The 26,726-nt window shown below is 28.8% G+C and overlaps 1 protein-coding gene across 3 annotated transcripts in view; it reads right to left on the bottom strand.

The window, feature by feature from the left end:
* LOC136988450 (enolase-phosphatase E1-like) overlaps nucleotides 1-26,726 on the bottom strand; it is a 70,673-nt gene that overhangs the window by 4,461 nt on the left and 39,486 nt on the right. For 2 of the 3 annotated variants that reach the window (XM_067286295.1, XM_067286294.1), the window contains exons 5-11: nucleotides 21,277-21,423; nucleotides 15,017-15,088; nucleotides 7,753-7,794; nucleotides 7,637-7,681; nucleotides 4,802-4,912; nucleotides 4,505-4,718; nucleotides 103-466 (exon numbers count right to left, since the gene is read on the bottom strand). In XM_067286295.1, the coding sequence (XP_067142396.1) occupies nucleotides 103-466; nucleotides 4,505-4,718; nucleotides 4,802-4,912; nucleotides 7,637-7,681; nucleotides 7,753-7,794; nucleotides 15,017-15,088; nucleotides 21,277-21,423 (995 nt within the window). The remainder of the gene's footprint in view (nucleotides 1-102; nucleotides 467-4,504; nucleotides 4,719-4,801; nucleotides 4,913-7,636; nucleotides 7,682-7,752; nucleotides 7,795-15,016; nucleotides 15,089-21,276; nucleotides 21,424-26,726) is intronic. The other variant, XM_067286296.1, reaches the window with a different exon arrangement.

Genomic DNA, 26,726 nt, shown 5'->3' with positions numbered 1-26,726 from the left:
TGCATATTTTGCATTCAAAACACACTTCTGATAATTATATTATTATATTTTATATTAATTATTCATTACAAAATAAAAAGACGAATGAGTTTATTAACTTACTGGATGGTGAGCTCATACGTAGAAATATTGTTTGCATTGGTTGTTGTTTGGAGTTGGCAACAATATTCTGATTTGTTGTTCCGGGGCGTGCGGGATTTACTGGGAGAGGAGCTGCCTGTCACCTGTGGTACTAGATAAGTTACCCTTGCTCCTTGATTTAAATTTGAAGGAACAACAGCTGCTGAAGATTGTGAAGTCCTAATACTTGTTGACACACCAGTTGGTGCTGAAGGTATAAAAGGCATCATAGATGGAAGGGAAGTTGTACACACAAGAGGAACAGCAACAACGTTTGGATTATTTTGAGTGGGTGTAGATGAAAGAGTAATTGTTTTTGGTGGTGATGTTACAACAACACTTCCACCTATGAACAAAATTTGTAACATTTTTTAAAATTGTTTTGCAATTATATGTTATTTAAAATCAAATTTACATTTTATTATTAACTAAATTATTCCATTTACACATGTGCAAGCACACACGTGTGATGTTAATTAATTTCTAATATAAACCCGGAGAATGGGTACAGTGAATCAAGTACATCTATGGACTGTCCAGAAATTAACCAATTTTAAAAAAGGTTGGTAAAGAACAATTAGAAGTCTAATAATATTTCATTGCTTTGTTTAATTTCTTAATGGCAGATTGCTTGGAAGATGTTCCATGTGGAATTAGTTGAAAAATGTGGTTCCAACACGCCGGCTCAATATACTTCTCTTATGTTGTCTGAAACTATCTAAACAGAAAATTAGGAGAAAGATGGATTGATAGAGATGGTCAGTGGCATGGCCACCACATTTATTCAACTTGACTCCACTGGATTTCTTGCTATAGATCATTTAAAGAAATTAATGTATGAGATACTAGTGGAATCTGAGAAAGATCTTACTATACAACACATAGCCACAAAACATTCCATTGAGGATATGCCTGGAATTTTTGGTAGTGTGTATGAAAATATGCAATCCACAAAGCGTGCCTGCAACAATGCTGGAGACTATCATTTTGACCAGTTCCAGTAACAACTTATCATTAAGAAATTAAATAAAGATATGAAATTTTATCAGATTTTTTATTGTTCTTTGCCAACCTTTATCTCAAAAATGGTTTATTTCTGGACATGCTCCACAGGACAAAAATTGAAGCAGTTAGTCCACTCTAACCACCCTCCAAGTTTGTAATAGGAATTAAATAACACTGTGTATGTATGTATGTATATATAATAGAAACGATTACAATTTAAATAATATAACTCAATATTAAATCAGCACTCTTTGTTCTGTTTAAAATTAATTGTATTTTATAATTTTTTATTGATATAATATAAAAAAATAATAATATTTAAATTAATAAGAAAAAGGTGGAGTTATTTGAACTAACGAAAAGTCAGATTAGCAGAGTTATACAAAAATAAAAAAGTCAAAATGATTACAAAATTAATACTAATAAAGTAGATTCTACTTATTGTAATCATTTTGGTATTTGCCTTAATTGTTAACAATAACTAATTGATAACATTAAGCAGGGTAAGTAAAATAAGTTAAGAGGAAATTCCAATCTGGATTGATTCTAACATTAAAAGGACATGAACAATAAAAAAATGTATAACTTAATGATAATTTTATTATTTATTAATATATAATTCATTCAGTATTGTTTGTATGCTAAAAAGTTTAAGTGGTATAATACTGATGATTTAACCTATTGCAGGGGTCGGCAACCTTTCAGCAATGTTTTACTGAACCTAAGTTATAGTGTTATTCTAGATGCTGACATAATTCTGCCAATTTTGTTATATATAAATTATCAAAATTGGTCCTGTTATAATGGACTTCAAAAATATATAATTTTGAAGTCAAGTTGTTAAATGAATTGTTCTTACATCTGTGATGCATGAACAACTTGTAGACGGCAGCATGGATTGTAAATGTATGCACTGTAATACACACAAGCAAAAGATTCATTTTTAATGTACCATAGCCTACACTAAACTTTGGTTTCCATTTAAATGTGTAATTAATAATTAAAATATAATTTTTACTGCATTTCTATTCAATCAGAGTGCCACTGAAAATTGTCCCATTTGGCATGTGTTCCATAGCCAACCCAACCTATTGTATTGCAAGTAAATGATGATTAAAACAATTACTTACATTTAATGTTTAAAGCACTGGTTGAGACTCATTGCAATATCAGCCATTTGTTAAAACTAATAGCATTAAAGAGCTTAAAAAAAGCCTATTTACCTGATAATGATGATAAAATTTTGGGACTTACTAATTTTGATAACATTCACAACACAAAACACCATAAAGAACTAGAAATAACTTCAGTAAATAATCTTGGATAAAAGGACTAACATTTTCTATCCTTTCCATGAATCTTCTTCATATCAAAGGTTATTCTAATTCAAAACTTTTGATAACACTAACTGATACATTATCCATCATTACAAGAAATAGAGTTACATTATATTTAAAATTTTTATAGTATTTTGATGAATATATTTATATTAAAATATAGTACATATTAAGTTTGTTTATTTGATATCTTTGTAAAAATTAACCCATAATACTTTGTTTTTGTTTGAAACATTTAGCTGCGAAAAAAACAAAATTAGTTCAGATTAAGCAAAATTCAGATTAGTGAAAGTGTACTGTATTCTATTATACTATTATTTGAATTTTATTCAATTTTTCAAATGATTCTGATGAGAAGTATTAATTTGATTAGTAAAAGGTAACAGTATGGAAAGAAAAATATTCAGTTATTAAAACCTAAGATTTATAATATTCCTTACATCACTTCAATATGCTGTACTGTAATACATATTATTTCAATTTGAATTAAAATGTTTGGTAAGTTAACTATTTATAAATACAGTGGAACCTCACATAATGAGCAAAACAAATTGTAAAAAATTGACTGGCTTAATGAGTGATGTTTTGCATAATGAGTGACAAGAAGAGGAGGAGTTCCAGATTGTGCACATGCTCCATCAGTCTGTACTTAGCACCCATTCCACTAGCATCTTAATGTCACTTGTGATCACACATTTTTCCAAACTTGTGTTCACACATATTATGTATAAACATCAACAACCATAGCCCATTATGTAATAAACACACCAAACAATATGCCAAATTCTTGGACTATGTAAAGGTTATAATTAAATATTAGAAATTAATTAATTTGACTAGAGGTAGGCAGTTATGCTTTTATCTCATATTAAGCTTAATAATTATAAATAATTAATTTTTAATTTAGACCAGGGCTTCCCAAACTGTGCGTTGCGATGCCCTGGGGCGTCGCGGCGCTATCCTAGGAGAGTTGCAAAACGATACCCACAGGTTGCCTGCACACGACGTAATGAGTGAGTGCGCGGTGCATGCGTCTCATCACCCCACTCTTCCATTTTCTCGTTCTTTTGTTCAGTCTTTTGTTTTTGTCAATTATAAGTGTTGATAAATCAGTGTTTTGATTTCAAGTGTGTTGTATTTAATTTATGCATCATAAAGTGGATAACTTTATTCAAATAAATAGAAAACGTGTCAAAGACTCAGGAAAGAGTACAAAGAAGAGTAGCCATTTCAAAATGTCAACCCCAATTTGAGAAGTTATGCTCAGAAAAGCAAGCTCGTCCTTCTCATTAATTGTACTGTTATGCTTTCTAATAAATAATAATTATTAAGATTCTATATTCTTTGAAGTTTTCTTTGAATAATAATTTTAACATCTGTTAGAGCTACAGGTAAGTATCTTCTTTTAGAAGGGCAGTGCAAAAAAAATTACAGCCTGTAAAGGGAGTCGCAGTATAAAAAAAGATTGGGAACCCCCTGATTTAGACAATTATTAAATTTAATACGAGATGGAAGCATAACTGCCTACCTCTAGTCAAATTAATTAATTTATAATATTTAATTACAGCATTTACATAGCCCAAGAATTTGGCATATTATTTGGCATGTTTATCAGACATATTAGCTGCGACTTTTTTTTTTGTTTTCTGCAAATTCAGGTTGGTTCATTCCACGCTAGAAGAAAAGATGATGATTCACACTCTTTAACAATATATATTGTATAATTTTCTTTGAATAAACATTATACATGAAATATTTGAGTATTTTTTTGGTGTGGAATGCATTATTGTATTTTATATTAATTTATTTAGAAAAATTGTTTTGCTTAACAAGTGTTTCACATTACAAATAAGATTCTGTAACGAATTATGCTCATTAAGTGAGGTACCACTGTACATAACTTATCAAACTTACATAATGATCAAATTTATTATATATATTATTAATTATCAATAATAATAATAATATTGTATATATTATCATCACTTATTACCTATAACAATGAAATTTTTTGATGAAAGTGTCTAGTTTATAAAAAATACCTGATAAAGATGCCAAAGATGAAGCTGTAGAAAGATTATTATTTGATGATGATGATGCAACATCTCCATCTTCTCTAGTTAAATCAATAACACTGATTGAAGAAGCTACTGGCTTTATTGTGGTACTAGATACAGTAGAAGGAACACTTTTTGAAGGTCCCATAGCAGTATTTGCAATTAACTGCATTGGTACAGGAGGTGTTCCAATCTTTTCCTGGAATAAAAATACAAATTATTTTCATTTGTATTATTCTATTACTTACAGTCAATAATTTTGTTATTTTATTTTTAAAAAACCTGATTAGTAACAGCTGAAGTTCCCTGTGATGATGACGAATCAGATCTAGAGGAAATTTTTGAGACTGATTTTGAAGGACTTATACATTTTGGAAGACGTTCAATTGGACGCTAAATTTAATGATTTAATTTAATTAATTAATAAACCAGAAAACTCAACCTTCAAATAATAATTATAAAGTATTTATTTCTAACAATTATATTCAAACCAAAGAATTTTATAAAGAAAACACAACATTAAATGTATTTTATCAAAAATAAATTTCTAAGTAAAACATTTAATATAAATATCATTAAATATTTTATTTAATATTAAATAATTAAATACTACTAGTAAAAAAATTTGAACCCAATGCAATTAGATTTTAGTAGTATTGAAAACATGAAAGAGTAACAAAAATTGGTACTTCATTTCATAGAAATTTAAATGCTAGCTACCTGTGCACCACACACCTAGCAATTTCATGCAGCATTAACACTGGTTGCTAAGAACTATGCTGAATAGCAACCAACACAAGACAAAAGTTAAATAGGTATGTCAGTGTGTGTGTCTGTCTTCAGGAATTTCCTAATAATATGACATGTATTCAATATAGTGGCCTTCTGTAGTGTGATGTATGTGTTTCTATTCAATTGTAATGTTCCCAGGCTTTTGTGTAGTGTGTATGGTATGACACCTGTAGAGGAGAGAACGACAGATACAATAAGTATCATTTCATCAAATCTCACTTGTGCACTAACTTTAAAGAGAACATAATGGAGGCTAGTCTTTTTTGAGAACAAATTCTTAAATTTCATTCAATCTTTTAGTGTTTTTTACTTCAGTATTGTGAGGACCGAATTGAGTCGGTCTGAGTTTAAATTTTCATTATTTCAAATCCCCTCGGGAGATAACGATCGAGATTCGCGATAACGATCAAGCTTCGAAGGATGTACAGTCTTCCGCCGTCAAAACCGCTTCCCTCCTTCTCCGGATCCCACCTGAGTCATGGAACTCAAGTCACCACCCTCCCTCGCGATTGGTGATCGTTACGGAAGGGACCGGGGGTATATAAAGGGGGACGAGATCTAAGAAAGAGGTCGGAAGAAGGGGAACGACCCGCTGACCCGAGTCCTGTACGAAGGCCATTCCAGACGCCGGAGCCTCCGCCTACAAGCCGATCCAGCCGCTCACCGACAGGGAAGACGCCAGAAGGACGTTCAGCCGACCCGAAGAACCTTCTCGATCATAAGCAATAACTGAGAGGTATGAATCCCCTAACAATTGTGAGCTCTCTCTCTCCCGCGATTAGGGACGGAATGCGTCGCTTCGATGTAATCGATTCTCTGTTCTAATAAATCTTATCTGTGTTGTCCTGCTACTACGGATATTGCCTTTTTCTTATCGACGACCCCACACTTCCTCCACTCGACCTGACAATTAACTAACCGATCCCGACAAGGCGGGATATTACGATAAATTTAGCCATCCTAGACAGTGGGTGGGTCTTACCGACCTGAACGCCGAGAAAAAAAGGAGGTACGACTCCGTCCTACCTCCGGCGTTCCCACAGTATTAATATCATTACATATACATAAAATAATAAAAATTTCCTTCAGTTTTTTTATAAGGGCAGAAATTATATTGTTAGATATGTATTTTGCATATATAATGCCAAAAAAACCCCCAAAATTGAAAATGTTCTAAGTTAAAATTTTCATATAAAATAGTTAAAATTTTTAAAAATTGTATTCAAAGTCAATATTTTCTGATTTTTTTTTTTTTTTTGCTGTTTTTCAATTTTTATTTCATGTAAACTGTTTGAAAATTGTAAAAGTCCCATTATACAAATAAACTATTATGATATCAATTTATATTACTACATAAATTTATAAAAATTATTCATAAATAATATTTACTAAATACTGTTCGGAAATTTTAAAATTCAAATTTATTCTTCTTAAATATATTTTTGTATATAATAAATAAAAAACACTATTTTTTTTTATCAAAAACCTTATTATAGCCAACTTTTTCCTATTAAACAAACCACTAACTTATTCATAGTGCATTAGTGAAAGAAATCAGGAGTCGGAGTTAATTTAAAAAAATACTCACTCAAGAGTTGGGAGTAATGTATTTTTCCTCCGACTCCCCATCCCTGCTTAGTACAATTATCTATACACTTCCATTTACATGAAAATGATAGTCATGTTACAAAACCCATTTTCCAGTTTATTCAGATATTTTTGTGTATAGTATTTTATGTCAGTACACTTTATTATTTGCCTCCTGTCTCCAAACCAAATCAGCTTCAAAGGACAACAGGTCAAATCATTGCCTTCAGGCCTATACATTCTTATAAACTGAATATGCACAGAGAATGCAATCTGAGGGTATGTCTTGTTCCGGGGGTCTCGATGAAAAAAAAAAAAAAAAAAAAAACAGCTAGATTAACAAGAGTCTAGTGTACTTACAACAAAGTGCTTTCACTGCAACGAAAGCAGTTTGTTTAGTAAAAAGAAAAATATCATAAAGTTTTTCTATTTTAATCAGAAAGAAAAAAAAAAGTGTTTTACAACTTTGTTATTAAATTATTAATTTTTCTCAAATGAAAAGCTAGCAAGGAACATTTTCCACTTAACATATAATTCTAAAATTAAAATTTTTGAAAACTATAAATATTTTATGACTTCATATTTAAAAATTTAGTAAACATTAAGATATTTTATAATGAATAAAACAATCAGAATAGTCATTGTATAATTTTTAAATGTTTTACAAACAATATTTTTATAATTTATTCAATTTAATTTATTAATTATTAATTATAATTAATTTATTATTAAATTTACCTGAGGTAAATTTACATTAGTTCCTACTGTTCTTGTTAAAAGTTCCTACAAATTATAAACATTTATTAGTTAAAAATTCTATATTAATTAGAAAAAGAAGATATAAAATTTAATACCTGAGGTAATCTAACATTTATTCCAACAGTTCTTGTAGCTTTCTAAACAAGATAAAATATTAAAAATTAATAAATTCTAAGAAATTTTCTTTCAAAAACCCTAAGAACTACAAGTGAAATTCAAGAAATCTTTAAGAACAATAAACATGTAAAATATTATTGATTTTTTAATTATCTAATGCAGTGTTTCTCAAACTTTTTGGTGTGCGACCCCCTTTTGCACTTATAAATTTCAAAGGACCCTGAAGAATGAGTATGTGTTGAAAAACATCCCAGAGGGAGGGGATTCAGGAGGAGTTAATTTCTTTTGTTTAATTAATCTATTCCATGTTGAAATTTCTCTCCGTTGCGTGTCGCATTGCATTGAATTTTTGTCAATGTTAAGACTAATGAAATTTTTTTAAAAATTATTTCTTTATTTTTCACAAACAAAATAAATATGTTGAAAAATATAAAAACAAAAAACATTATATTTCGGAAGTTAATCTAGTCTCAAAACGTTCCGATTCAGCACAACACAGTCCTCAGAAAAACAAGCAAAACTTACCACTCACAATGGGAAAAAAGTCTCGTTCAAATACTGGTGCATCTTTAAGTACTCTCTCATGGTCACGCCAATGCTGCCAGCTAAAAACACACATCAACTAAACGGAGTATTCCAAGACAGAGCCAAATATTGCAGCACCACAGCACTAGTGGAAATTCAAATTTGCCGACTGAAACGCTTTCGATTGATCGGTTTTCGGATAACGACACTCTGCTGTATTTCTAACTCGACTTGCCCACAGACGCAATGCTGCTAGCAAACACCGTTCCAAATGACAACGCTGTTCTATCATAGTTTAGGCAGAGTGGAACTCAGGGGATTCCCCAATAGCGCACAAATTTATGATTATTATATTTAGGCTTGTATTTAAATATTTATAGTGTTTTTATTATTTATATGTGCAATTTATTTAAGTAAAAATTATTTCATATATTTTTTATTTCTATTATTTCTAAACTTGAATCCATAGTAAATTTATAAAATATTTGAAAAAAAATTGATCTGGCATCAATTTTTCAGTGACCCCCACTTTGAGAATCACTGAGCTAATGTATTTTCATGTTGATAAAAAATATAAATTTATGTAAGTTCCTATTGCATAATATTAAATCTATGAAATGTATCAATATCTAGAGAAATTTTATTATATAAAATATTAAAATTATATATGGTGGAGCATTGTTTATATGTTTATATATCAAGAGAATAGACCAAAAAGACTTACAAACAAAATTTAAATCATGCATCACAAAATGGCAAAATTAATAATTTTTTTGTGATAAATTTATAATAATTAAATGAAAAAAATCATTAAAGTTGTAGCTTTTTATTTTATATATATATTTTTTAATAAAAAAAATAGTAGAACCTTTTTATTGCACTTTTTTTTAAAATGCATTGATCAGTGATTAATTAGACAATTTTCATCCTAATAAACATCAAAAAATTCCAAAATGATTTTTGCTTATTCAAAATTAAAATGCCAGTTATAATGAGTGGTTCACTGTCATCTATAAATTTTGTTTAATTTCAGAATATCTATCAAGAACCACTAGGAATTCTATGTTGGAATTTTACATTGGAATAGTTTCAGCAATAAATCTATTTTGTTAAAGAAACATTATTTACACTCTCTTATTGTTACAGGATACTATAAATATGTAAACCTATAATGTGATTGTGATTACTTCATGCTCATTACCTAATAAATTATTAATTCTTCTTTCTGAGAAACAACATACTTGACGAAGTCAGTTTTAAATTATTTGATTATATGAATGAGAAGAGGGATGTAAGAGAATAGTACAATACAAAAATGTGTTATAGAAATATTGTGTATGTTTTGTAAACAACATGAGGTTTTATGGTCTTGATATGTCATGACCGGGTCTGACTGTAGATATACAGACCTTAACATAATATAATGACATGCCTTGTTTAAAGGTCAGCATTGTGTAGATCCTGATGAAGAGTGATAATGCTCAGAAATAAAAAAATTAAATACAGTAGAGAGTTGATCTGAACACCGGTTATCCGAACGCTTTCCAGTCAGACTGTGTCGTGCTGAATCGAACTTTTTTGATACTAGATTTACTTCTAAAGTATAATTTTTATGTTTTTATATTTTTCAATATATTTATTTTGTTTGTACAAAATAAAGAAATAATTTTTAACAATACAATAGCCTTGATTATTATTATAAAAATTTTCGTTAGGCTTAAAATCGACAAAAATTCAACACGAAGCGACACGCAACTGAGAAAAATTTCAACATCAGACAGGTTAATATATTTTTTCGGACATAATCGGTTATCCAAAAAATCAGTTATCCGAACAACCCCAGTCCCCAACTGATTCGGATAAACGACTCTCTACTGTATATTTATTCAGTGATATACTATGTTAACAAAATCAATATTGTTATGAGTAAACATAAAATCGCTTGGGAGAATGAATCACACAGGAACATACAATGAAAATATATATACAGGCTTTATTAATTCTTGGAGAATATGAATTTTGGTCAATATGTCCCTCATTGGTCTTCTTTATTTTACATCAATTTGGTTATAAAAAAACATTACAAAATTTAAGTTACAGTTAAAAATTTACATAAAGTTATAATAGTGGCAACTGGATTTTAATGTACAATAAAATAGATACATAAATTGTAAATTAAATAAAGTATAAAGAGTTTTAAATAAAATTATTAATCAATACAAATACCTGTAAATTATAAAAATTTGATAAAAAGGAGTGACTATCATTGTTTGACTATCATCCAAACTAGAGATGGATGTTAGTATAATACAGAGATGAGGTGTCAGGAGGGAAATATCTTAAATGGACTCTTCTCAAAGCTATATAGCGATTGCCAGATCTCACCAATGACATTGTCAGTGTTCAAATTCATTCTGTTATCTGTATTCTTGCAATCACTACTGCAGCTCTGAGAAGAGTCCATTTAAAGTACCCCACCCATCCTGTCTTCCTACATTACACTGTAACATCCATCTATAGTTTAGATGCAAGTCATACAGTGATTGTCACACTACCTTTTAACATTTTAATAAGTTTTATTTCTTTTTAGAACACAAAGTTCCTTTTTATCACTTTTTAAAAAATATTTTACAGTTTTAATAGTATTTTATTATACTCTCTCGTTTTATAATTTTCAGGTATTCATTTTATTAATAGTTTTATTTAAAACGCTTTAAAATTTACAATTTATTTAGGTACTCTATTGTACATTAAAATCCAGTTGCCACTATTATAACCATAACACAAACTTCTGTCATCCAGGTAATATTGTTTGTTATAACTTTATGTAAATTTTTAATTATAACTTAAGCTTTTATAATCAGACTGATGTAAAATAAAGAGGAACAATGAGGGACAGACATATTGTCTGAAATGATATATAAGCTTTATTAATTCTGGAGGCTATCTATCTTCATTATGTGTTTTTGTGTGATTCATTCTCTCAAAAAATTTTATGCTTACTTCTTTATAATTAAAACAAGAACAGGAGGAAATCAAGTACAAAAATCAATATATTTATCAACAGAATTTGTTTGTGTCTGTAAGAGGGAAAGTTCTTCATTAGATCTTATATTTAGATCTAAGTGTATCAGAGATGGGAATTGAATATAGCATTGGTTGGAAATTCTGGGGAGAATTTACATACTGGTTGAAAGTGATAGTGAGTTCAAGATTAGGAGTCCCAAGAATAATCCCTAGCAAAGAATTCTATATGATGTACAATCAACAATCATAAAATCCTTCCATAAACAATCATTTCTGCAAATCAACTGACTTTCAGCCATCCCAAACTCTATTTTTTCTTGTCTTCCTCTGAGTCATCCAATGGAGTACAAACAATTCTCCCTTGTCTATTGTAGGAACCAGTCTTACAATTTCAATAATGGTTCCTTGTTAAAGAAGAGGACCGTGATATCATGTCATAATTGTATGACGAATTGCAATAATGATAGAAAGCTTTTTGTTAAGAGAATTAGACTTAGGCTGAAAGATTCTTCATATTGACAGAATTACATCATTTAACAAACAGATTCTCATAAGAATATTAAGATAATGACTATCTTTATCAGAGAAGAAATGATGTATCACTATAAATGAAGCTCAATAATGAACTTAAGACTACAGAAAAAATTTCACCATTGAAAGGAGCAGAAATGTTTTGAAACAATATAAAAAAATGATAAATGTGAAATATATAAACAGTGCTCCACTATATTATATTGTAGTATTTACATATGTAAATATTATGATTATACTTTATCAAGTTATAATATATATATATATGATATGATATAGGAAATTACAAATGCACTATTGACATTACTGCAAATGCAAATCATTTAGCAGATAATAAAACTATTTTTTTGAATATATTTACCTTGTATGTATATGCTCTAATACCAATGATGCTATTCTGAATTTTATTACTGCACAGTGATAAAGATCAATAATATAATCAAAACTGTTTACTGTCTTTATAATTTGATTTTCTTAATTGAGTTATTTTAATTGTTTATTACACTATCAAATAAATATCTGTATTAATTATTTTAAGATTAAACAGTAAAAAAAAAATGGAAATAGGTTTAAATAACATTTTTGTTATAACTTTTGACTAACTAATAATTAATGATATAAAGTTATTTGGTCTACAAATGGATTTGATATGAAAGTAGATGTTATGCACCATCTTGTATTAATATCAGTAATTAAACAATTTCATTATTGAATTAAACTTAATTCTAAAATTACCGTATTTACTTGCACATAAGATGAGGTTTTTATCCATTTTTCGCTGCTTCAAAAACCTAGGTCATCTTATACACACGAGTAGTGGTGATATTCGATATAGTTAACAAAGGGTTCGCTAGTAGAAAATTTTTCCCTGACAATCACCGACAAACAAAATGGAAGTTTTGGCTAGAAATAAATACAATACCTTTTCTTGCGATATATCTAATAATCAGTGGCGTATTTGAAACGTAACGAGCCCTGGGCAAAGACCAGGTAACAATAGTATATTAGTGCTGTCGACCTTTTTTTTTTCTTCTTTTAGGCAGAGAAATTTTTCACCCCAAATGGCACCGCTGATAATAGACAGATGTCATCATCTCTCGAAATACAATATCCTTTTTATTTCACTGTCCATAGCCCAACACGTCTTCCACAGCCATCTTGTATTATCTCGCACGCGTGGGATTGTGGGATCTCTCTTATGACTGGATCTAGTTTCAAGAACTCTGTTGAATCGATCGCGATTAAACCTTGTTTTGGTCGAGATTGAAACGGTCGAGAGAGATCGCACCAAGACATAGTCCCCGACCTTGCTCACAATCTAGATTGAAATGCTTGGTGCGAACAGGGTATAAGGCTCTAGTTTAGTAGTATTACAGAGTATAATACGTATATTTTAATATATTTAAAAAAAAAAAAAAACCACTGAGAAATGTTCTGTGTGTTTAACAAGGTTCGGAAAACTGAAAATTTTAACAACGGGTTTCGGCCGAACCTGTGCGAACCCACTGAATATCACCACTGCACACGAGTGAAGGATTCTTTTCATTTTTGTATAATTTTTGTAAACTGTATTCGCATTTTTTATCTTCTAGTGTTTAAAAACAAAAGTATTTTATCTGGGTCATTTGAATCATTCTTGTGTATTGTCAGGAGTAAAGATGAATAGCAATAGGAAAAGCAAATCTTTTGAATTTAATTCCAAAATTACATGGGAGCCTGATATACAGTAAGTTTTAATTCATTCCTACGTGAAAACAGATGATTATTTGGAAATCAGAATTTGAAGAAACTCATAAGTGTATTGACAAAGAGTGAATTCGACTGTTAAGAATTGCCAAAAAAGGTTCCCAATGTCCACCTTTACATTAACAAACTATGTCGATTTTACAAGATTTTTTCCATGAAGTTTAAAATGCCAGTGATTTTTGCGGAACAATGTGTGCATTTACATGCATTTGATATTTTATTTGTTATTAAACGAAATAAAATTAGAATTGTATTAATAAATCTAATTTCCTTTATTTTGATCTTTAAAGTCACACCTTATCCTATATGCAAGATCGTCTTATATTTGAGTAAATATGGTATTTAATTATTTCAGACAAATCATTATCTGACTGAACATAATTTTAGATATATCATTGATCTTATGGATAGAACCACTGTTGATAGACCAAAAAAGTTTGCAGTGACAAATATAAAAAAATGCAATTTGACACAAAACAAGCAAGACTATCCAAAATAAAGCAGGAAATCCTACTGTGGCACTGTATAGATTAACTTATCAGGTTTAAATTTATTCTTACAAATTTTCATAACTTAATTTGCAAAAGCAATACAAATGATTATGTGTAAGTTTTTATCAAAGTAATATTATCAATTAAAGAGTTAAATAAAAAATGAAAAAATTCCTGTATAAAATTTGGTTTGTATATTATTCCAAATTTTACTGTCAAAAGGCAAGATAATAATTAACAAAACAAAATAATTTGGTCTAATGATAAATAGTTAGGTTGTCATCTTGTACTAAATTTAATTATTATATTAATTTTAAAATTACATGATATATAGCAGGGGTGGCCAACAAGTCGATCGCGATCGACCGGTCGATCGCCAAGCCAATTTTGGTCGATCGCTCGCGATGTCTTGACTTAATGTATTATATTTGTAACCGAACACAACAGTATGCATGCAGTTATGACTCGACTCATAAGCAGTGCACCACGTACTGAAACACAGTGTATAAACATAGTATGTATTTCACACCTCCCCCTCCCCACTTACACTATGCCTATGACAACAAGTCGATCGCGACGCATTTTTAAGATAAAAAGTAGATCTTATGTATACAAAAGTTGGCCACCCCAGATATATAGAATTAAATTTAGTACAAAATAATGGCCTAACAACCTACCTTTATGCCATATTTAAAAATTCACAAAACAAAAAAAAATTTTTTTTAAACACAATACATTAAAAATGTCATTACATCTCATCCTTTACCATATTACTGTTTCATTAAAAACAGTATAGCATATTTATAGTATGCCTGAAAATCCAGCATTTAAATATAATAATCATGAAATCAGTTCATTACTGTGTTTCATAACAAAATCTTTAATTATTAAAAATTATTATATTTGTCATTAATTAATGTACCTTAAACGGAATTCCAGGTGCTCTGTTTCCTAAGCTTTGTAATTTCTTTTGTTCCACTTGCAATTCAAGTAACTGTGGCAAATAAAAAAAAAACTATTTATAAAATTATATTGCATTATAAAATATAACACAATTAAATTAGGAAACTGATCTTTATATATTTTTATAATTGTACATAAATTATAAAACTATTAGGGAATAAATTCATGATTATGAATCATTTTATACTTTTATTAAATCACATATGCATGAATAATTACATATATTTAATCAGTATTCATATTTTAAAAATATTCATTAACAAAATTTTTATAAAATTCTTTTAATAATGAATATTTTAATTTATAAATTACCACTGAAATCTTATATTGAATGATAATAATACAGTAGTAGATGTTTTATGTAAATTGTGAACAGTTAAACATCTTCAATTAACAGAAGCTTGTAACACCTGAATTTTGCCTGTAAAAATTGTTATTTCCTTGAAAATATGAAGTGAATAAATATAGTTTAAATAACCAGATACTGACATATAAGATTTCAATTGTACTTTAATTTGTTGACAGATCAGTTCCTTTATTATGAATGAAGTACAGTAGCCTGTATTTTATAGATGGGAAAAGATTTATCCAATTACATATATTTATAACATCCTCTTTGGAAATGAATAATAGTATAGAAAACAAACATAATAATAGTACAGAAAGTATAACATGAAAAGTATTTTAAAAAAACACAAAATTTAATAAAAAGATTTAAACCAGGGGTGTCCAATCTTTTTGTTTCTCTGGGCCACATTGGAAGAAGTTATGGAGTTTTGGGCCACAAGTAATATTATTATATATATTTGTGGACCAAGTATATTGTGGCCCAATCCTTAAATATACAAGTTTATTTAAGGATTAACATGTCTAGATTATAATAATAAGTATTAAAACTTTATCACAAAAAAGAATATTTTAAAAAATTACTTCTACAGACACTTTCAATTTTTACTTAGATTTCTAAGTAAAAAAAAAAAAAAATAAATAAATTCATTTATTATAAAGGAGACAGCCAAAAATTTATTTGAAAAACACAAATATTTGTTTTATTTGGGTCTCTAATTAATAAAAAACGATGAAACACCATTTTAAAGTGCATTTTTATTCAACTAATATATATATAAATAATATGTAGCCAAAAAAGTAGCCAATGCACCAAATGATATTTTTTATGTCAAACTAAGAGAGGGTAGCCAAATTTTGCAATGCTGGAAGGAATACTAAATAAAGCTGAAGCTGGGACTCAAAGGATTATAGACCCAAATACAGGGAAAGGAGAAAAAGGACAAAAGATAAAGAAGTGAAGAAGGTTGGAAAATTAAGGGTCAATATTTGCATAACAGAAGGTCTATTTAACCTTTCTCACTACTTTTTATCTTTTGGTCTTTCCCCGAATTTGGGTCTATAATTCTTTGAGTCACAACTCCAGCTTTATTTAGTATTCCTTCCTCATTCACACATTTCCGAGTATTTGAAAGTATTTCCTTTCCACTCAAAAATAAAATATGTACAAAGGTTTACAGCTTTGTGAAACTTCTCTTTTTGAGTTTATGCCGTTGAAATAAATAAATAAATAAAATAAAATAAAATGGTCAGTTTTGATTACACGTTTATTGGGCCACATGCGGCCCACGGGTTGGACACCCCTGATTTAAACCATAAAATTTTAAAATAATTATGCATAGACTAGTAGGAACATAAGACTTTTCCAATATTAAGTACAGGTGTCATGCTTTCTTGTGTATCTTTATCATGTCAAACAGCCTGGATGCAATTACTCTCTTAAGAAGTTTACAATGTAAATTTATCAGGTAGCAGTTTATTCTTTGATATATTTTTAACTTTGTTCATTCAAAACACTTTGCAACTTTTAACAAGAAGCTGAGAGCTTACATTTTTCATTTATATGAAGTGTATCAGAGAAAGACAAGAACATTAGATTTACCAACATTTAAAATACATTATGTCAGAAGAGCACTTTTTTTTTTACTGAAGTGCAATATTTCAGAATTTCACCATGTGTTCTTTATCTTCAGACTTCAATATGTTAGAAAACTACTCTACTTGTGCAATAGAGAGTTCTAGTTTATGTATTAGGGATAATTTATGTCTAAATATTAATAATAATGCACACATATTCAATGAGTGGAAATGATGTTAAATCTTTTTTCAACAAAATAATTAGTTATGCTATACCTTATTCTTCTTAAGTGGAAGTTGTATGAAAAAATTCATCTTAGCTTGTTGATGTATTTGTATTTTAATTTACATTTAGAGCAGTGATGAGCTTTTCTGAAGTGTGCCATAAGAATTTCATAGGTTTCTGCATCCCTTTTTACTTAGAGTTGTAGCTTTAAGCCTGCTGAGTACCAACATATTCCATAATCACCAGTACACTATATTAAATAAAATAAAATATGCGAATGATTTACAAATTAGTAATACATGTATATAGTTTATTCCAGGAGACGGTGTTTATGGTGCTGCAGTATCCACTTGATACCAATCAGCAAGCAAGACTGGTTTAATCACTTTAAAATAAATATAACAACACACATTTCATGATTTCAATGACAGAAAGTAATGTTATACAAACAGAAAAATTTAAACTGATATTTATCAAAAACACATGTTGAAAAGTATGGGGTACATACTAAAGAAATTATATATATGAATTCAAACTAACTAATTTCAAATTTTTGATCATTTTTAATAAAAATCAGGCATGCAATGATTTTATACTTTTCTATTCCTCCTTTTATAATCACACAATCATACTGTAATTTGTATAATTTATAATCAATCTATCAATTTAAAATTGTCCATTTTCCTTCTTCCATTTAACACTTTTAGAAAAGTAATGAAAAAAGAATGATGTAAAAAGTTAGATAATTTTAAGCTGCCCTATTCTTCAAGTTTATTTTTTTGATTTGGTACAAAGTATTGTACTAAATCAAAGTTTTGTTTGCTATCAATGCATAAAGGTAAATGTTAATTTTAAAAAATATTTTTCAAATTGAATAAAAGGCAATAAATTATTATTATATATATGATATTTTAAAATTTAATTATAACTTATGACTATTATTCAATTACAAAAACACAAAAACCACCAACAACATTTTTGTTTGTTTATAAGTTCTTTTTTTATACTTGTTATAATTCATTAGTAATTAACATTTCATAATTATTGTAAGTTATGTATTTTTTTTTCTTTTTTCAGCAAATTAAATAGCACCAACTTTTCTGTCAATAAAGACTGAACAGTAAACTGGATTAAAAAGATACCAACATACGCTAACATTCCAGCAAAAGATCTTTAAAGCATAACACCAATGTTTTCAGTCATTTTAAATGACCATCCTCAGGAGATCTCCCAATTAAAAAAGTTCCAGTAATGAATTGCTTAACTTTCCTGGCAACATTTGGTGGTGCCATCTGGTATCATATTTTATTAAAATTTTTTCTTATATTTTTAACTATTATAAAATGACAAAAGCTTAATTTTCAGGATAAGGACATTATTAACATTGTTATTAACATTTATAATTTTTTTTATATAAAATTATAAATGTTAATAACAAGTAAAATCATCATTAAGTCCGACCCTACTGGAGATACACACAACACCCTTTTATCTCCCACTACCTCAACTTTTAATCACCAAAATTTAATAGCATCAATATCCCAACAAACAAACAACCCTATAAAATTTCAGAAATTCTAAACAAAAGGCACAGGAATTATTAAGCTTCAAAGAAAGTGAACAAAATTGTGCCCCCCATACACACAGAAAAAACAAACCCAATTTTTTTGCATTTCTCAACATCTTGAATTTTGCATTTCTCAATTTCAAGTTGTCTCAAGTTCAAAAATGTAAAAATAATCTTGGGTGGTCATTTTTTGATCGATCACCATACTTTTCCACTGTTATATATAACAGCCTGGAAAGTAATAGAATGTTACAGTTAGAATGTGTAAGATAAAACACAAGGTAATCACCTTTAATGAAAGAGGTATAAAGAAATCAGTACACACAGTTCCAAAACACTATTCAATTTCTAACATTTGCTATATCTTATGATTCAAAACTGCACTTACTACATTGATGTAATGTGTGTTTACATACTCCAACTATTACAGCACTAGCTAGAATACATCAAACAAGGATATCTAAAATGTTTGGTAGAGAATTTAGTGAACATTTTTCAAACCAGATCACATAACAGTGCATGCAAAATGAAAATGGACTCTGAGGATTGCCAAGTTCAATACATGGAAATTGTATGATGATAAACAGTCTGTTATAGTGGGACAGCTTTGGTATTTTAGCTTGTAAGAAATGATAAGGAGTGTATTGACCAATTGGGCACTTAGCATTTACAAAAAACTAATGAAGAACAGGAGATCTATATAGAGAATACATAGGAGCAATATCCACCATTGCCTTGACTATCTTGGCATCTGTTCTGGAAATATGGGTAGAATGCAGCATGCTAAGGTAACATAATATGAAAGATTCGACATGTTTAGAAAGGTTAGATATTTATGTATATTGGCTAGAAAAGCCAAATATATCAATTTCAGAGACACAAAAAGTATATCCAATTACTTGATTGCTTACTGTTTTCTCAATTAGTTGTATTTCCTTTGGAATTAGCACAAGGTTGCTGTTGAGAATAAATCACACAGGAACTTTCTTTTTGATGGAAAAATAGGTTTATTTTCTATAATTTAAAAGGATATGCATTTCAGGTTTAATGCCCCTCTTCAGTCCTAAAAAATATAGTGACAGCTAGAATAACTAATTATTAAAACTTTCAAGTAAAATAAGAAAACTGTAGAAATAAAATAGTATTTCCAATGCATGTGAATTGTTGTGAGATAATATAATCTGTAAATCATAGTTAAAATGCTCTACACTCACAATAATGCCCTTATTGTTGAGAGTTCAAAGAAAGTATACATCTAATTTTTATAAAAATATAAATATTGACATAAATGTTTAAAGATTAAATAAATATTTTTTCTTTTATTCTATAACTATAAATTTAAAAACTTTCAAAACATCAAATAAGCATTACAAAAGTTGAATTTATGCTCTATAATTTTGAATTTGTAAGCTTAAGTTCTATCACACAAGTCGTAAATGTAACATTCTATTTTTATTTTAAAATGGCCAAAAAAATGTTAGTGTTTTCCATTAAAGTTCTTTTGCTAGAAAATTAAGGTGTGATAATATTTTTCTATTAATAATTTTAGCCTTACAAATGTGTATTATGAACCTTTATTATTGTGTGGATATTAACAAGCAATATTTTTTAAACAAGTTTAATGGAATAAAAATTATTCAGTGTAACCATATTTTATTTAAAATCTATAGTCCCATCTGCTATCTTGAAATGAAGTGTGCATGAATGCTACACGAGTTTAAGATAATTTAACCTATCTCATGTTGAAATTTTTCTCTATTATGTGTGCTGCCATGTTGAATTTTTGTCCATGTTAAGCCTAACAAAATTTTTTTTTTAAATAATAATCGTGGTTACTGTATCGTTAAAAATTATTTTTTTATTTTGCACAAACAAAATAAATATATTGAAAAATTTTAAAACAAAAAAAATTATTTCGAAAGTTCATTTTAATATAAAAATTATGATGCATAGCGACAAAAACGTACCGATCCTGTAACGAGATATATCGGGTTAAACCCCACGGGTCAAATGTCACGACCCCGATATATGTCGAGAATAACACAAGATAAGTTAATGACAATTCATTTATTGACTTCTTTTCATTGTTTTGAAAATATTTTAACAAAGATTCATTGGTATCATTGTCTATTTCATAAATTCTTGTCTTTTCTACAATGCTCAAATTAGTATTGATGGGAATTACCATCATTGTTCATTTACAAAACAATACCATATTCCTTGACCGTAACTATAGAAATGCTATTTCAATTTAAGGAATTTTCATTATAAAATGCTGACAAACAAGAAATATCCCTACACTTAAAATCAAATATAATTTTTAAATTATTTCAACTTATTTCATTTGTTTATTCTTGAAATAAAAACCATAAATGGAGACTTGATTTTTATGCACGGGATAGTAAGCTATATTAAAGTGGTGAGATATTTGATAAAATCTTGCTCAAGTATAGAATATTTTAGGTTTCAAGATAGCAAGCAGCAAATATAGTTAGAATTTTACCTGTTGTTGTAAACTCTCTGCCTTCTTTTTCCATGTATCTATAATACTCTCTAATTCTTGATTTTTCTTTTTCCATGTCATAATACAATTTTTATTTCCTTCCATCATATATTCACAAATTTCTTGTGCTATCATATCTTCCAATGCCTGAAAAAAAATATATATAAATTTATGAAACCATTTCAATACATTTAATAAATCAAATATAAAATTACTCAAAACTTCACAACTTTAAAACATTTAAATAAAGTTTCTTATAAAAACAGAAGACAAATGCTTATACGAAACAATTGAAAATAATTCTAATATTTGAAAAATTTACGTACAAAATATAAATATCACAAAAGCACAGAAACATAATAATTATTAGAATTACTGATTATGATCTCAATATGCTGATTCAATTTAATCTTAAAAAATTATTTATGCTTGTTCAGACTTTTTTAGAATCTATGAATAGCAATTATGAAAATATTTAATCTTTTTTTTAAAAATAAATCTAATAAGTTTTCATAAAATTTTATAAATCTGATACTTCAAAAACTTTCCACCAATGGCCAAAATTTTTAATATTGTAATATTAATAATTTCACTGTAAATTACAGTTATACTTAAGTTAATTATATATAATATCAAATATGATTAAACTAATAAATGATACTTATTAGCATAAATCATAACTGTGAAATTTTCAATAAATTTATTCAAAACTAAGTTCTTATCTATTACTACAAACTTTATAATTTTTGATGATTTAAGTGCAAATTTTGGTTATGCTTATATAGTATTGTAGTGCATTGTTTGCACTAAACTGAAAAAAAGTGAGCATACTTATTGAAAACTGGTTCATGTTTTCATTTTTCATATTGAATTTAAGGATTATTGACATTGTGATTATTAATGAAATATCACAAATGACAAAACAACTGTCTAATTATGATTATATATATATATATATATATATATATATATATATATAAAAGTCATACTGGTATAAAAGCTTGAGCATCATGTAGAACTATGGGTCTGTAATCATCTCCAGTTAGTGCAATTAATGACTTATATGGTTATATTTTCTAATTTAATTGGTTTGGAAGTGAAAATCAATTGGAGGTCTGGGCAGCATAATTGAGAATGCATCTGCACAGTAAGCATGAATTACAGGTTCAAATTCTGCTCCAACTTAATCCGTTAGTCCAGAATAATCTAAATTTATTTACTGGGCTGCAATTTGAAGAAATTGTAGATCTATAAATTCCCACTGTTGTCTGTCTGTCCTTTCTTAACCTGTCCTGTGTTAATCCTGACATATCTCAGGGTTGTGACCTCTGACCTTGACCGGTTTACCAGAGATATCTTGTTTCAGCATTGGAATGTTTTTGAAGCTAGATGTCACTAGTCGTTATAATTTTTATATTAAAACTAACTTTCAAAATATAATTTATTTAGTTATTACATTTATTAATATAGCTACAGTAAGACCCCGCTTAATGTGGGGGATACGTTCCTAGACGACAAAGCTCTAAATGAAATAGCATTAAACAAGGTCATATTAACATAGTGTAAATAGGAAAAGGGGAACATGCGACCAAAAATAAACAAATTTTACTTTAATTTTAAGTTGTTTTTATATTAATTTGCATCATAATATATGTTAAATAACACAAACATATGCACACAGAAATGTAAAGTTCATTTTTTGTGATGAAAGACCTGGCTTTTCTGAGATTCTTGTTTTTTTGCGACAATCTCGTGTAGTTTCATTTGTCACTTTCTTTCATTCAGCAAATTTTAGTAGCTGAAGATCGCATCCAAAACGTTTGTTTTGCTTTTGCACTCCTTTCAAAATCTGGATCATTTGCTACAATTTGATCAACGATTTCAGTTATCATTACCAAACGTTCACTAAGGAAATCTGTAGACAAATTCTTTGGGTTCTTCACTTTCAGAATCTCTTATTTTCCAGTTCTACATGAATTCCTTGTTCTGCCAGTTCTTGAAGGTCGTCATTGGTAAGGCTCTCACCAGAAACCTGCAGTAACTCCTCAATATCCCACTCGTCTACATCTCCTGATCCTGTTGTATCAATTAAGTTGACAATTTGGTCAACCTAACAACATAGTGATAGGCTCTTCTTGTTGAGAATTCTTGGATACCTTCAGCCATAACTTCTTCCACTCTCTGTTCATGCATTTATCAGTTAAGTCTTGACAAGCAAAGTCGATATTTCCTATGGCATCCATGATGTTATATTTTTTTTCCAAAATTGCACAAAACAAACACGATTTAAGGAAAGTACAGCACGACGACAAATTGTCACCTTTTGCTGATTGGTTCATGTTCGTAAATAATCGTATTATATAGGAATCAATGAAATGCCACAATAATTTGAATCAGTGCGAATTTTGAGCTTTTTTTAGGGCTTTGAGTAGACCACATTATATTGAATCAGTGTTAAGTGGGGTCTTACTATATTTTGTTTGTGCAAAATAAAAAAATAATTTTGGACAATACAATAACCACAATTATTCTTTTCAAAATGTGTAATTTTCATTAGGCTTAACATCAACAAAAATTCAATATGGCATCACAAGGAATGGAGAAAACTTTAACCATCCGATAGGTTAATCTCAAGAACAGAATTAGATAGATGAAAGTCAAGACCAAATATGAAAACCTTAAGCCATGGTCACACCATGCGATTTCCAGCCGCACAAGTGACTGCAACTGCAGCAAGCGCCAGTCACATGCATCTTCTCATGGTCACACATTGTTCGTTGCAACTCGGAAACATGTGACCCTATAATAAATCAATAAAATTACATCAGTTTGTCTTAATAAAAAGAAGAATCTACGTTAACGCTGAACTCAGTGCTAATTATCAGAAATTATAATTGTATTTATAGAATTTTAGCCACTTTTCTTATTAAAATGGCAAACAGTTCTTTTTCTGCAATGAATAAAAATTATTTTGCGATCATTTTGAAAGAACTGGTGAGAATACACAAAGAGATAAAATCTTCAATAAAACAAAGAATTAAAATCCCACAGGTTTTCATGAGCTTGAATAAGCTTGATCAATTTCAATTCTGTAAAAGTATCAATCCTGTAATTTTCCTCCATGATGATGAATTATTTTCAATGTTGTTACTGTATGACACGGCACAAAGGTGTTTGTTGATTGGATGCACATTTGCAACTGGCGCGAGTAGAACAAGCTTTTTGTTTCACGTTTGCAGTTACGCTGGTTTTCAAACAGGATTTACTAGTTAACGAGAACAGCCGTCGTGGTTGCAGTTGCCTGCGCGGCTGGAAGTCACAAGGTGTGACCACGGCTTTAGGGGCAGGAGACCCCAATTAACTATATATGAACTTCCAGTCTAGAATGGAAGTCATGTTATTTAAATTTAAAAATTTCCCTAAAAGCAATTAGATAGATGCCTGGCATGACTCTTTTACTAGTAGGAAAGTATGATGTACAGGAGCAAAACACTATTAATTTGAGGGAAGCATGTGTATTTGAAATTAAATAAACTTAAAATATGATTAAAAATTGCAGCCCAACATTGTGACAATGTCACAATAAATAATTGTCCATTTATAATTATTAAATTTAATTCAAGATGGTAGCTTAACTGTCTACCTTTAGTCCAAATTATGTAATACCTTTATAATTAATTAGCCAAATTATAGCTCATTTAAAGTCTGGCAGCATTGTTTGTCTAAAGCAAATATAAATGTTTTGCTGTTTATGATTACAGTTATGATTAGATTAATTAAGTTATTTTCAGAAAAATTATTAAATTAATTTTAATATTGTTATAATATTAAATACTGAATAATCTTCATATAAAATTATTTTACATTTATATATATTTTTTGTATTATTGAAATTTATAGCAGTTTAATTCTAAAAGTATGATTTCAAATAATAAAAAAAACATTACGTATGACTTAATAATCCATTCTATCATTAGAAGAATGTTGTCATTCTATAAGAGAACTTTTAATTGAAAATAAATCATTTCAACAGTTATAAGTTTTGCTGTTTTCAAGATCTGAAACATTTTTGGCTATTTTAAATATATAAATAATTCTGAAACATTACATTTTAAACCAGACAGTTTTTGCAATTCAGTTAACTTAATAAAAAATTTATTTTAAATAAAATAACTTAACCTTAATGACTTTTCCTAAATCAATTTATCAGACAAGTAATTCATACAATGTTGATACCAAAGCCAACCACTGCCATAGTCTATCGGGCTAATTAATGGCTATAATATTAATAAATTACTAAACAATTTGATACTAGAGGGAGGCGTTAGGTGCCATCTCTTAATAAATTTAATAATTATAATTTTTTAATTAAATAATTTTTACTGTAAATACGTATCACTAACCTTATATAGCTTTGCAGATAAAAATTTAAAACGTATCACAAACGTTTTTGACCCACTTTCTGGGGTCTTCCTCAGGTGTTCTATAAATATTTCCTGGTTTTATTCTAATTTTTAAAATTTCCAGTATTCGATGTTTTCTATCTTCGAAATTTTCGAATTTCTTAAGATTTAAATATTCGAAAGATGAGCACTTGTGCTAGTTGTTACAGTGAAGATAGAAAACATAGGATACTGGAAATTATAAAAATTAGAATAAAACCAGGAAATATTTATAGAACACCTGAGGAAGACCCCAGAAAGTGGGTCAAAAACGTTTGATATATGTTTTAAATTTTTATCTGCAAAGCTATATAAGGTTAGTGAGATGTATTTATATTAGAGCTTTGTTCTTTGGATGAAGTTGATTAGATTTACTGGAAGAAAAGAATTGGCCCAGAGTAGGACTCAAACCCACAACTCCCGCTTACCATGCGGATGCATTGCCAATTACGATACCTGAACCTTCTTCCAGTAAATCTAAATTATTTAATTAAAAAATTATAATTACAATCACTTCTTGACTTACAATGGGGTTCGGTTCTGCAACTTCAGACATAAGTCGAAATGGTCGTAAGTCGAGAATTGACTGTATAACGAAACAATTAGTCACCTTAAACAAGCACACACAAAGGATAACTACACTAACTGCACAACAAAACTAAAGTTGACACAATCGATTGCAGAAGTGTGCAAGATATACATGTATATGATATATATTTGACAAAAACTATAAAAAATTGATACATTTTTTCAATTTTTTTATAAAATTTTTTTGTTGTAAGTGCGAATAGTCGTAAGTCGAGAAGTGACTGTATTAAATTTATTGAGATGGCACCTAACGCCTCCCTCTAGTATCAAATTGTTTGGTAATTTATTATTATTATAGCCGTTAATTAGACCAATAGAATCTGCCATATTCTATACCAAAGCCAACCACTGCCATTGGTTGGTTTTGGTATTACAATGTATCGGGTTTGAGTAGAATTGTTTGTTTACATACAATGTTGA

The sequence above is a fragment of the Centruroides vittatus genome, unplaced genomic scaffold (genome assembly GCF_030686945.1).
Source record: "Centruroides vittatus isolate TY-2023 unplaced genomic scaffold, ASM3068694v2 scaffold_3315, whole genome shotgun sequence".
Taxonomy (NCBI): Eukaryota; Metazoa; Arthropoda; class Arachnida; order Scorpiones; family Buthidae; genus Centruroides; species Centruroides vittatus.
The sequence above is the reverse complement of the archived record's forward strand: the minus strand, read 5'-3'. Positions and strand labels throughout refer to the sequence as shown.